The 14,703-nt window shown below is 42.0% G+C and overlaps 1 protein-coding gene across 3 annotated transcripts in view; it reads right to left on the bottom strand.

Annotated features, from left to right (window-relative positions):
- The window catches only part of PRR5 (proline rich 5), a 108,446-nt gene that overhangs the window by 74,346 nt on the left and 19,397 nt on the right, over nt 1-14,703 (bottom strand). For 2 of the 3 annotated variants that reach the window (XM_058190538.1, XM_058190536.1), the window contains exon 2: nt 1,339-1,489. The exons of the other annotated variant lie outside the window; for it this stretch is intronic. In XM_058190538.1, coding sequence (XP_058046521.1) covers nt 1,339-1,400 — 62 coding nt within the window. In that variant the 5' untranslated portion in view covers nt 1,401-1,489. The remainder of the gene's footprint in view (nt 1-1,338; nt 1,490-14,703) is intronic. 3 annotated transcript variants of the gene reach the window in all.

Below are 14,703 nucleotides of genomic sequence, written 5' to 3' on the forward strand. Positions count from 1 at the left end.
AAACTAGCTAGTAACACCACTTTTTTGGGGGAGTAGTATCAAAAAATTATATATCAATAGAAAGATAATTTAATCAAGAATATAATGCTTCCCCCTGGTTTACGTCAAGTGCCTGATCTTCGGACTTTTCGCCGTGAGCTGAAAACGCACCTATTTATTCAAGCGGGACTGGATTGAAATTTTATTGGGGTTATTTATATTTTAAGATTTTAAATTGTTTTAATTATTTCGGCCACATTATAATATGTTTTTTTTATTTCTTTTAATGTTTATATAGTATTTTTACTTGGCTGTACACCGCCCTGAATCCCTCGGGAGAAGGGCGGTATAAAAATCGAAATAAATAAATAAATAAATAAATAAAATAATGCAATAACTTTTATGAAGCATTTGCTATTAGAATAGCAGTTACAGCAGAAAGAAGAAAAGTGAAACATGTAGAAAAAAATGAGATATAGAAAAATTATCACCATAGAAAAAACGAGATATGCAAAAATGATCACCATGTCAGTTAATACTTAGTTGGGTAACCTTCAGCATGAATTACGGCCTTACAACATCTTCTCATGGAGTGAACCAAGTCTTTTAGTTCTGCAGCTGTTATAATGTGAAAACAAGATTGAATGATGGCTTCTGTTAACTGGGTTTTATTGCTGGGTCACTTCTGACTAACAAGTTTCTTTAGTCGGCTCCATATATTTTCAATTGGGTTAAGGTCTAGGCTATTCCCAGGCTATTCCAGCAGTGGAATATGATTATCTTGAAACTCAAAAAAAAAAAAAGTGGTGTTATTAGCCATCAAACCTCAAAAATATCCCTTTCCCAAAAGAATAGAACAGAATAGAATAGAATAGAATAGAATAGAATAGAATAGAATAGAATAGAATAGAATAGAATAGAATTGAATTTTATTGGCCAAGTGTGATTGGACACCCAAGGAATTTGTCTTGGTGCATATGCTCTCAGTGTACATAAAAGAAAAGATACCTTCATCAAGGTACAACACTTGCAACACTTAATGATAGTCATAGGGTTTCCACAATTTTGGCCACTACTGTATGCTTAATAATATCATTGGCATTAAAAGGGAACACTGAAATATTGAATAACTATTCTAGAAAACAATCATGTATATCAATAGTAGGATTACATAAGCTTGATTAATGCAACAACTATTACTATTATTGTTGTTTGTATCAAAATGAATTATACCCAGAGGATACCCTGTTCATATATTCATATTGATGTATGTTTTTAAAAAATCCAATAAAACTTAAAAAAAAACACAAAGAAAAGAAAAGCATCCACCAACACTCTGAACACTGACAAGGAACATACCTGCTGAGAGGTGCAGTAGAAGTAGAGTAGAAGTAAGCAAAATAATGTGGGTTTTCTCTCATATGCCTGCTCTCTTTCCTTTTCTGTGAGTCAGAAATGGAGGATCCTGGCAGTTGATTAAAACTGCACAAGTGATGTTACAGAAAGAGCTCTGCAGATTAAAAAAAAATTACATAAAATTATGAAATCTCCTTTCAGCTGAGTTTAATTCAAATGCTAGCCCAATCCAATTCTACTTAGCTTCCGAAACGAGAGAAATCAAGACTTTCAGAGACTTAAATGCAGTTCACACAAAGTAACACTTTGCATTTGCACTGACACACAATTTTTAGAGCCCAGCATTAACCAAAGCATAATGAACGAAACAGAATTAAATTCTCTCCAGGGATGCCTCAGCTTCTAAGAATTCTGGAGTGTGCTGAAGAGGGATGGGAGGTGGGGAAGGAGCCTATCCTGTATTTTATCCCAAAGCTTCTTAAAACTTTTTTTTATTATATTATTTTCTCCTTGGGAAAGGTTAAGATTAGATTAACAGAGTTGGAAGGGACCTTTTAAGTCATCTAGTCCAATCCCCCATCCAAGCAGGAGACCCTACACCATTTCTGACAGATGGCAGTCCAATCACTTCTTGAAAGCTTTCAGTGATGAAACTCCCAGAATTTCCAAAGACAAGCTGTTCCATTGGTTGATTGTTCTCATTATCAGAAAAATTATCCTTATTTCTAGGTTGACTCTCTCCTTGATCAGTTTCCATCCATTATTCCTTGTCTGGCCTTCTGGTGCTTTGGAAAATAGTGTGATCCCTTCCTCTTCTGTTCCAATATTTGAGAGGCAGCCCCTCAAATATTGGAAGACTGCTATCATGTCACCCCTGGTCCTTCTCTTCACTAAACTAGCCAGGCCCAGTTCCTGCAACCGTTTTTCATATGTTTTAGTCTCCGGTCCCCTAATCATACTGGTTGCTCTTCTCTGCACTCTTTCTAGAGTCTCAACATCTTTTTTATAGCGTGGTGACCAAAACTGTATGCAGTACTCTAGGTGTGGTCTTACTATGGCTTTATAGAGTGGTATTACTACCTACCTTGATCTTGATTGTATCCCTCTGTTAATGCAGTTTAGAATTGCCGCCTTACACTGCTGGCTCCTATTTAGCTGGTTGTCCATTAAGACTCCAAGATCTCTCTCACAGTTACTGCTATTAAGCCTGGTTTCACCCAGGTAAGGAAGGTGCAAAATTCTAAAATATTTACTTTATATTCTTTTTTTTCCCCCAATTCCTTTTTCTTTTTCTGCAATTTATTTTTGTATTTAATATTCATTTGTATAACATTTCCTCTCATATAAGCCTTGCTAGCGTCCCAAATCATCTCTCTAGATATCTCTTTTTTCATATTCATAATAAAAAATTCTTTCATTTGCTTTTTACATTCATTTACATTTTGTTCATATTTAAACAAATTCTCATTCAACCTCCATGATCTCCTAGCCTCCTTTTCCCAATCAAATTCAATCCAAACCGGACTATGATCAGATAGAGTTCTTGAACAAATCTTAGTCTTCTTCACTCTAGAATACAAATCATTAGAAATCAAAATAAAATCAATCCTCGAAAATGATTGATGCCTGTCAGAAAAGAAGGTAAAATCCCTCTCTTCTGTATTATGTTCTCTCCAAATATTCTTAATTCCAAGTCCTCCATCATTTCAAAAAAAGCCTTTGGTAATTTCGCCCGGCTTGAAATCTTCCTTAAACTTTTTTTGTCTTTTTGAGTATCCAACACACCATTCCAATCACCCATTAATATATATGATTTATAATCCCAAAATACTATTCTTTTATGTAAAAACTTGAAAAAATTTTCTTGTTGTTGATTCGGAGCATAAACTCCTATAATATTTACTTTATATTCTTAATGAATCTTGTAGCTTTCTCTGTAAGATCATTTGCAATGGTCCCTGTACCCACATTTTTGTATAGACACTCATGCAAAACACGCTTCTAGAAGACTGGAGGCACAGAGTTGAGAATACTTGGAAAGAGAAAATGTGGATTGGGATGGAACAGCTATCATTACCCAATAACATAAAACGAAACAGACATACACTTTAAATATAGCTTTTGAATCACTATGTGGATATTCTGGGTCTACAGTAAACATTGGCTGTTCTGGTACTATTTACAGTTCTTACAATCTTCTTTGTTACAGTCTCCCCCCACCCCAAAGCTATATTTTACTAAGGTAAACGAAAATCAAACAAATGTATATATTAAAGAAATTTAATATATCAAACAGCATCATTTTAAAACACGGGTTACAATGGTGGGTTTCTACCGGTTCACCCCGGTTCAGGCGAACTGATAGTGGCAGTGGCGGGAAGCTCCGCCCACCTACCTGGACATCATTATGGATGCTCTGTGCATGTGCAGAAGGTTCTGCGCATGCGCAGAAGCGCTGCATGCGAGCAAAGCGAGTTCAAAGGCCTCCATTCTTTGGCGCTCAGACTTCCTTATGGTCCAACTTTCACACCCATACATTGCAACTGGGAAAACCATAGAAAACCATAGCCTTGACTATACACACTTTTGTTGGCAGGGTGATCTCTCTGCTTTTTAGTATGCTGTCTAGATTTGCCATAGCTTTCCTCCACAGGAGCAAGCGCCTTTTAATTTCTTGGCTAAAGTCCCCATCTGCGGAGGTCTTGGAACCCAAGAAAATAAAATCTGTCACTGCCTTCATTTCTTCTATTTGCCAGGAATTGAGAGAGCCGGATGCCATGATCTTAGTTTTCTTAATGCTGAGTCTTTCCTTCTAGAGAACACAAACTGTTTATTTGGGGCTTTGGGGAGCGGGGGCACTTCCATTTTTCAATATTAGTGGATTTTCCTGGGGCGTCTGAAGAGGGAGCTCCTTCCACACACAACGAAAACTTTCAGCTGCTTTGCTGGTCATCTTGACAGCAATTCTATTTGGGCTTCTCTGCGGGAAGACTGGGTGTGAGTCACACAACTGTGTGCCACAAAGGGAGTCTGAACTGAAGAAGGGAGCAAGGCAAAGAGAACAATGGGAAGATGGAGTGGAAACTAAAGATAAACCAGAGCAGCTGCCTGCAAAATAAAAAGCTTTCAAGATGTTCCCAAAAAGATGATTGAAAAAAGTATCTCTGGGTGTTCAGCATTGCTTCAAAGCAAGAGAAAAAAAGTTGATTGGGAACAAATCAGGGGTGGGATTCAGCCAGTTCTGGTAAACTGGTAGTTACGGCCAATGGCTGAGCCCGCCCACCCACCCACGTGCTATCCCATCTTATACAATCGCCATGTTTTTGATGCAGTGCGCATGTGTGCAAGGGGCGTGCACAAACGAAGCTATCCCATCCTATACAATCGCCGTGGTTTTGATGCAGCGCTGATGTGTGCAAGGTGTGCCCATACACATTTTTGATTCTAGGTGAACCAGTTGTTAAGATACGTGAAGCCCACCTCTGGAACAACCTGGAATTTCAATCCAAGACTTCATCTCATGAAGGGACTTGCAATCTTCGGGATTAAAGTTTCATTTATTTAATATGCAAAGAGTACAGCATTCTATCCACTGTTATTTCATCTCCTCTTAATTATTTAATTCACATGTTTGTTTCTATTTCACCAAGCCATGCCACACCCACCAAGCCACGCCCACAGAACCAGTAGTAAAAATATTTGAAACCCACCACTGCCACTGCTGTCATCAAAGCTTGCTAATTTTTTTATGTGTATTTTTTTTTTTGTTTACATTTATACCCCGCCCTTCTCCGAAGACTCAGGGCGGCTTACAGTGTATAAGGCAATAGTCTCATTCTATTTGTATATTTTTACAAAGTCAACTTATTGCCCCCCCAACAATCTGGGTCCTCATTTTACCTACCTTATAAAGGATGGAAGGCTGAGTCAACCTTGGGCCGGGCTCGAACCTGCAGTAATTGCAGGCTACTGTGTTCTTAATAACAGGCTTTTACCAGCGTGAGCTAAACCGGTGTATGTGTTGCACCTGACAGGCAGAGCTCCTACGAGCAAAATAAATTCTTGGATGAGTGGGAGTGTGTTAGCAAAATAGAAACATGGAAGGAATGAGGGCTAACTGGCACATAAAAAGGACGACTAGTTCTTGGTAAATCTTATCAGCATTTCAATGGCAATGTAACTGATGCCTTTCTTTCCATTAAGACAGTATTTCATTCTTGAGGGTACTAGCAAGAGAAGGGCGTTGAGATTTGCTAATTATAATATCTGGGCCACCTAATGAGAAGGAAGGACTCACTGGAGAAGAGCCTAATGCTGGGAAAGTTTGAGGGCAAGAGAAGAATGGGACGACAGAGAACAAGGTGGCTGGATGGAGTCACTGAAGCAGTCGGCATGAGCTTAAATGGACTCCAGAGGATGGTAGAGGACAGGAAGGCCTGGAGGAACATTGTCCATGGGGTCGCCATGGGTCGAACACAACTTTGCAACTAACAACAACGCCTACATTACTTTTACATAGACACACACACACACATAGATACACACATATGTAATCACAAGAAGTCACAGCAGGCGGCAAAAACTGGATGACTTTGGTTGCCCTTGAGAAAGAACAAGAAGATAGCTTTCAGAATGGAAACCCACCAGAAAATGCCACGGTTATCATGGGAAGTCAAAATGCACATTGGAAAAAAAGCACAAGAAAATACAAATCACTTCTGGATTGTCACCAAATCCATGAAAGCACTTCAGGAGTTCAACTCAACTTGAAGGCTTCTTCTTGTCTGAGTGACTCAGAACTGAAATTCTGAACTGGAGACAGGCAATAATTACCAAGGCTGTACAGCTACAAAAGCTGTGAAGCCCTCCCACTGGTCTCCCGAAATACAATACTGCCTTTGGTCAAAGTCACTGGAAAAAAACGAGGATGATTTAGCATGCTGACTGTTTTAAGAAAGTGGTTTTTTAAATAGCTTTTGGAAAAGCTACTCAGTTAAACAGTCACTCAGTGAAATCAGATACCATCAATGCAAAGTGCCTCTTATAACACCTGAACGCAGGTGCTTGTAGGGGGGGAGACATTCCCAGATCGGTTATGGTTATAGAGTCCAATGCGGGCCAGCAATGGAAAACTAACTCTTGGTTACATCAATTGATGTCAGACCAAACAACTGCAGATGTTAGACCAGAATTGGTAATAAAGTGCAAGCAACAGTCAGACTTATCCTTGTTCAAAAAGTTTTTATTGGTCAAAAAAGGTATATACAAATACATATCAGGTATGGCAAATTTTCATTTTTCTTATCCTAGATAAGAATTTTACTCAAATTTTTTAACACATACAACAGCCATATGGCAAGCAGGTGACACGAAGTAGCTAAGTTTACAAATCTTACATACGCAATAAAGAAGGGTCAAGAATAAACAGAATATCATACAAAAGAGAATAAGGAAAACCAACACAATACCAAATATCTTTATCACTTCCTAGTTTTGGATCTCAGAACTCTGGGTTCAGCCTAACCCAACCCCAGGGCCCCAACAGCGCCAGCCGCCACCGCCCCATGGTCTATAACCTCCCCTTCTTCAATTCCTGGGTCATCTGATTCCAGGAGGGCTTTGTGTTCCTCCACGTAGGCCGTAGCCTCCGCAATTGTACTAATTTTTTTCGTAATGCCCTCCCGGAAAATCATCAATCCTCTGGCATCAGCCATCTGAAGCCCACTCCTTCTGGTACAATTTGCTTGACAAAAGTAATATTTCTTTCTCATTTCACGCACCTGTCTGGGAATCTGCCTCAGAATGGCTATCTCCTGCCCCTGTAAGTCAGTGCCCCACTCCTATGTTTTCTAAGAATTTCATCTCGCCTCTTCTCACAAATTTGACATGAACCTCTCTGGGAACTGCATGCGTGCGTGCATATTGTGAATTAACTCTATAAACTCGATCCACATCCCAATTCATGAAATCAACACCTCTCCCAAGAAATTCTCCCAACAATTTAGTCACAACATCTCTCAAATCTTCTTGGTCCACTTCTTCCAAATTTTGAAACCTAAGGAAATAAGACATTTTATCCATCTGTAGTCCAAGCACAGCATTGCCTGTCGCCTCCTCTCTTTTCTGCACTGCCCGTGATCTCACCCTCCAGACCTTCCACTTTCTGCTTGTTTTCTGCTGAGACTTGTTGAGTATCCTTTAAATCCTTTTGGATAGTCACAATTTCTGCTCTTATTTCCGTTTGGCCTCTTTGCAAATCATCCAGTTTCTTGTCCATATTGGATAACTTTTCCAGAATTCTCTCCATCTCTCCAGCAGTTGGTCTCTGACCTTTTGCCATTTGAAAAAAAAATTCAAAATCCTCAGGCAAGCACAGTATCCTTGTAATTTCCTCCGGATCCACCAGGGGGCACTCACAGGAGCAACGAGTCCAGAGTACAGTTAGTCAACCAGGAAGCCGAAGGGAAGTGATGTCATCAAGATTCTCATAGTGAAGGCGGAAGCTGGACGCCACCACTGTTCCCCAGAGGGAGGGGGGGCCTCAAACCCTCCCTCCTAAATTTCTCCATCACCTCTTCTCTCCAGAGCTCCACAAAACCGGTAATCTTCTTATTTTAAGTTATCCTCTCTCCAGAATGACTCGTGCTCCTTCCAGCCGCAGGGGAGAAAAACCCCCCCGCACTCCGGAGCACTCCACTCGCGTTTACCGATATCCCCTTCCCTTCTCCATTCCTCAATTCTTCTCCGCTCCTGTTCACCACCAGGCTGCTGCAGTTATAAATCAAAGCCCGGTGTCACGGGCTGGCAGCAGGCGGCGACCAAAGTAATGGCGTGGCCCGTGGCCTCGAACCCGCCGAGCCTAGGGCGCGCCAGCATCGGTCCCCCAGTCCTGTATGTCGGCTGGGAGACCCTGGCGAGCCGTCCGTGCGGCAGGTGTCCTTTCGAACACCTGGCCCCTGGGGGCCTCGGCGGCGGCCGGATTCGGGCGCTGGGGGCAAGAGAAGCCTCCAGACGACCCGTTGCCCCTGGACACCGGAAGTCGTCTCCAGTCAGACTTATCCTTGCTTCGACGCGACCCTCAAATACAGTGTCATCTTTTTCTCATCATCCTGAGAAGGAAAGGTTGTCACACCTGGAAGCCATCTTTCTACCTTTGAGCCTTCAGGCTTCAGGCCTGCCACAAATTCTACTGTGGGAAAATGGGAGGGGACAGGGGTGAAATGCTTCTGGTTCGGACCGGTTCGGCCGAGTCGGAAGCAATGACGGCCGGTGGTTCGGAGAACTGGTAGCGATGATGGCTCGAAGCTCCGCCCACCCGCCTGGTCGTTACTTCCTGTTTTGCGACTGGAAGAAGTCACAAAACAAGAAGCAATGGATGGAAACTGAAGAAACAGAGAAGCAACCTAAAACTAAGAAGAAACTTCCTGACAGTGAGAACAATTAACCAGAAAGAGCTTTCTTTTGCTCCAGAAGAAAATCAGAATAAAGAACTGGAAAAGCCTTCACAGGAAGAGGCTTTTTTGTTCTGCTGTGGAAGAAAAATAGAAGACAGAGAAATCTTCCCTGGAAGAGGCTCTCTGCTTTTGCTCCAGAGGAAGCAAAAGACAGTTTCTTTTGAGGCAGTTTCTCAATTCAAACAAGGTATTTTACAGCTTCACAACATTGTAAGGAGGTGATAATTGCTCTGAACACCCAGACATCTCATTAAAGCTAGTATTCCTTTCCCTGCTTGGGGGTAGGGTGGGGCAGGAGGAAAAAAAGCAGCAGAATGTTTCCCTTTATTATTCTAGCTGAGGGCAAATGAGACTAAGACTCATTTGCTGTTTCTTAGCTCAGCTGAGGCAGCAATTGCTCTGAACCAGTCAAAATTTTCCCTACCCGGACAGCAGAACCAGTCTGAACCGGTAGCATTTCACCTCTGAGAGAGACACAACGTCAGTCAGCTAGACTACTCATGAGGAGGCAACCTCGCCTCTCATGGGGGTTGTATGGCATTGGCTATCCCACCCGGAGGACTTGAATGTTGCTGGAGCAACGTGTCCAATTCTGTGCCTTGTGTGCTTATGCCGTATATCCTGGCCTGTTTGAATTGTGGACTGCTTTCCTGGACTTTGCGTGTGCCCATTGGACTTGGTTACCCAGTGATTCTGAGCTTGGAATCTGGACCAGAGAAACAGGGGTGCTTTCTGAGTACCTGTTTGGGGAATTTGAACAAGAGTAGAACTCTTACTGTATGTGTGTGTGGGGGAAGCAGGACAGCACACTTTAAATCATGAGTGTCAAACTTGCGGCCTGTGGGCTAGATGCATCACGGGCTGGTCACACCCATCCCTGGTTTAGCAAAGGGGGGTGTTGTGACCCAAGTAGGTAGTATGAAACTCAAGTCAGTGAAAAAACAAACAAACTTTATTTGAGCAGCTGAGAATTACTTCATTCTCAGCATAGTTCAACTAAACTGGTTGAAGGCTGGCTCCAACTAAACTGGTTGAGGCTGGCTCCAGGGGATTATCAACGCTTCTTTGTTGGAAGGGGTTTTCCCTGCCGCCTTGAAAGAGGCGGTGGTGAGACCCCTCCTCAAGAAGCCCTCCCTGGACCCAGCTATTTTGGGTAATTATCGTCCAGTCTCCAACCTTCGCTTTGTTGCGAAGGTTGTAGAGAGTGCTGTGGCACGGCAGCTACCCCAATACCTGGATGAAGCTGTCTATCTAGACCCGTTCCAGTCCGGCTTCCGACCCGGATACAGCACGGAGACAGCTTTGGTCGCGTTGGTGGATGATCTCTGGAGGGACAGGGACAGGGGTTATTCCTCTGCCCTGGTCCTATTAGACCTCTCAGCGGCTTTTGATACCATCGACCATGGTATCTTGCTGTGCTGGTTGGGGGGATTGGGAGTGGGAGGCACCGTATATCGGTGGTTCTCCTCCTATCTCTCCGACCGGTCGCAGATGGTGTTGACAGGGGGGCAGAGGTCGGCCGCGAGGTGCCTCACTTGTGGGGTGCCGCAGGGGTCGATCCTCTCGCCCCTTCTGTTCAACATCTATATGAAGCCGTTGGGTGAGATCATCAGTGGCTTTGGGGTGAGATACCAGCTGTACGCTGATGATACTCAGCTGTACTTTTCCACCCCGGGCCACCCCAATGAAGCTGTTGAAGTGCTGTCCCGGTGTTTGGAAGCCGTACAGGTCTGGATGGGGAGAAACAGGCTCAAGCTCAATCCCTCCAAGACGGAGTGGCTGTGGATGCTGGCACCCCGATTCAGTCAGCTGCAGCCGCAGCTGACTGTTGGAGGCGAGTTATTGGCCCCAAAGGATAGGGTGCGCAACTTAGGTGTTCTCCTGGATGAACAGCTATCGTTTGAAGATCATTTGACGGCCGTCTCCAGGAGGGCCTTCCACCAGGTTCGCCTGGTTCGGCAGTTGTGCCCCTTCCTTGATCGGGATGCCTTGTGCACAGTCACTCATGCACTCGTTACTTCTCGCTTGGATTATTGTAATGCTCTCTACATGGGGCTCCCCTTGAGGTGCACCCAGAGGCTGCAGTTAGTCCAGAATGCAGCTGCACGGGTGATAAAGGGAGCTTCACCTAGCTCCCGTTTAACACCACTCCTGCGCAGACTGTACTGGCTACCTGTGGCCTTTCGGGTCCACTTTAAGGTTTTGGTCACTACCTTTAAAGTGCTCCATGGCTTAGGGCCTGGGTACTTACGGGACCGCCTGCTGTTACCTCATGCCTCCCACCGACCCGTACGCTCTCACAGAGAGGGACTTCTCAGGGTACCGTCCGCCAAGCAATGTCGGCTGGCAGCCCCCAGGGGAAGATCCTTCTCTGTGGGGGCTCCCATCCTCTGGAACAAACTTCCCCCGAGTTTACGCCAAATACCTGACCTTCGGACCTTCCGCCGCGAATTGAAAACACATCTATTTATTCGCGCAGGGCTGGCTTAAATTTTATTGGTTTTAAATTTCTATTATTAATTTTAAGGGGTTTTTTAGTTTTATACATTTTAAAGTTTTTAGGCCAATTATATAATAAGTTTTTTAATCTGTATTTTAATTGTATATTGTACCGTTTGTTTTACTCTGGCTGTACACCGCCCTGAGTCCTTCGGAGAAAGGGCATAAAATAATAATAATAATAATAATAATAATAATAATAATAATAATAATAATAATAATAATAATAATAATAATAATAATAATTAAAGCAAATTCCTCCCAAAACAATTCCTCAGTCCTATCACCAACCTTGGTCCAATTAGGCAAACTGCCAAAAGCCTTTTTTGGCAAACATTCAAAAGACACCGATACAAAAATAAATGCAAGAAGACAAAATTATCAATGTTGTTTTCCAGCAAAGCCCAAACACTATTGCTGGTCTGTTTTAAGCCTTATGGGAGGAGCCAATCATCTCTTGGCCCTACTCCCAAGTCGTCCTCTTTGCTTGAGCTGCTCTTGCCTTCTGGCAGTTCTTCTCATGCATGCATTAGAAATAGCCTCCTCCTGTTCCTCTGCCTCACTATTGTCAGTCTCTGGAGGCTCTAGAGTCTGCACCTCACTCCCCGATGGCTCTGGCCCCACCTCAGCCTCCAACGCAGAGCCCTCATCCGGGCCTTCCCCAGCCTCCAGGACTGGCTGACGCTCTTCCTCAGCCTCATCGCTGTCCGATTGTGTTGCCAGCTCCGCAGTCTGCTGGCGGACCACAACAGGGGGAATAGTCATGATACATCATGTGATGACAACATGACACTGTGAGTTTGACACCCATGCTTTAAATCTATTGCAAAATTACATTGGTTTTCTTAGGATTACCGTGACTAGAAAGCAGAAAGGTCTGCAGAGGGTCAATAAAATTTAAACTTGGGCTGCAATCCCCTGCCCCCTTTTACATGCATTCTATTTTGTTTTCTTGATTGTTTCGCTCCCCCACACTGGTAGACAACCCCAGCATAAGATGGCCATCATGCTGGATGGGGAATTCTGGGAGTTGAAGTACGGGCATCTTCGAGTTGCCAAGGTTGAGAAACACTGTTCTGAAGTAAGATATAATGTTTAAAATAAAACGGTATGCAGCTGAAGCAGTCTGCATGGAATTTTAAAACATTAATTATCAGGAAGAAAAATCCCTTTTAGTCAGAGGTATATTTATATCGGGTAAAATCTCAGAGGCGGCGAGGAACTGGAATTTATCTAATTCTTCTAGTCTGGTTTGCCATGCAATATACTGTTCAATTTAGCTGTCAGCATGCAGTTAGCATTCATTGCTGCTCCTAGCTGTTTGGCAGGCCTGAAAACAAGAGGGCAAATTAATTTATATTCCCTGTTTATAAGTTGCAGTCTGAGATCCTTCTAGCCACAATTCTGCCTTTCAAACCAAGCTACACCCACCTTTCCACCTACAAACCAAAATTCCCAAAAAGGAACAAAGGCCAGATGGTTTAAAAACAAGCCCGTCCTTTGCAGCTCACAAATCTCTAGCTGAAGTAGCTCAGTATCTGTCCTTTAAAACAACATATTCCCTTATTGAGTTTTCACAGTAAACCATCTGCTCCAAAATAGCACGCTGTTTTGTAGTGGAAATTCATAATAAGAAAGTTGGACAGCCCTCTAAATAAATTTGAGACTGGCTAGATTCCATGCATCAGAATTCATGTTTTGCTGGCACGGATACGAATTACTGGTATATAGTAAGATCTCCATAAAAATATGAGGCACCTTTTCCTTTATTTCCTTTGTCCCTTTGAGTATCCTTGAATATCAAAATGGAGGTTGTCATTTCATGTATTAAACTATATCATAGTTTGTTTGGGATGTGTGCATCAAAATGCCATAACTGCCCCTTTTAAACCTGCATTTTCTGACATGCACATATCTTCCTGTGAATATTTCCAAGTTAATTTTATCTTTTTTGAAGTAAAACCCAACTCGGCTGCTTTGTACTACATGCTAAAAAATAGTTTGAGTAAACCCTAATGGACCAAGTTCATAATTTTTTTTTAAAACTACAACAACCAAACAACATTATAACTTAATACAAAGCTTGGATCTTGCCAGTATGCTTGTTATATTATTATATATATTATTTTTTATTGTAAAACACCCAGTTACTTAAGTGAGATGGGCCATGTAGAAATGGGATGAATGAATTCATAAATATTATAAATGCTTCAAGTGTAAAGACTGCATTCAGATAAAATATAACTACGAAGTTTGTTTCTATTTCATGAGATCCACTGCCCTAGTGCTTTCTTCCAGCCTACAATCTTTTCCCACTTAAACTTCTATAACTGTCTGATTTGGTTCTGCAACCCAACAAGACAGACACAGACTTCAGAAGATAATTAGAACTGCAAAAAAACCAAAAAAACAAACCCAATTACTACCAACCTGCCTTCGATTGAGGACCTGTATACTGCACGATTCAAAGAGAGCTGTGAAAATATTTACAGACCCCTCACATCCTGGACATAAACTGTTTCAACTCCTACCCTCAAAACAAGGCTACAGAGCACTGCACACCAGAACAACTAGACACAAGGAAATTTTTTTCCTGAATGTCATCGCTCTGCTAAACAAATAATTCCCTCAAGACTGTCAAACTATTCACTAAATCTGCATTACTATTAATCTTCTCACGGTTCCTATCACCCACCTCCTCCCACCCTTGACTGTAGCCTTGTTGCCGGTATCCTTAAGTTTTATATTGACTGTTTCCCTATGACTATCATTAAGTGTTGTACCTTATGATTCTTGATGAATGTATCTTTTCTTTTATGTACTCCAAGATTGTATGCTCCAACAAATTCCTTGTGTGTCCAATCACACTTGACCAATAAAAAATTCTATTCTATTCTATTTATCCAAAATATATGAATTGTTATAAATATAAAATATTAAAAACTTCATAACAAAATGAAGCATATTTATATCTATATATTTATAGATATAAATTATATTATATATATTATATTATATTTATATCCACTGTAACAGAATTATGCATTCTGATATTTGGTTTTACTGGCTTAGAAAAATGTTTCTTGGGGACCATTTTCTAAAGCTACACAAGAGTCTACATCTCCATAGCATCTGGTAGAAGTCATGATGCTACATCGCTGGTGTGATTTGCTTAGTGATATCATGGCACAGTCTTCCTAGGATAACTTTAAAGATTTGGTAACCTTTTTGAGGTTTAGGAAATCTAAACATCTTTTCAATCTTTCTTCTCTAGAGTGGAATTGGAAAACTGAATCCCTGTTTGCGTCATCAAAATCACAGTCAGGAAAAAAACACCACAACAGTTGAACACAATGGGAATTTGCATCTATTAAAAACCAGGAGGAAAATAGGGATTCACTATAGAGAAATTCTC

The sequence above is a fragment of the Ahaetulla prasina genome, chromosome 7 (assembly GCF_028640845.1).
Source record: "Ahaetulla prasina isolate Xishuangbanna chromosome 7, ASM2864084v1, whole genome shotgun sequence".
Lineage (NCBI taxonomy): Eukaryota > Metazoa > Chordata > Lepidosauria > Squamata > Colubridae > Ahaetulla > Ahaetulla prasina.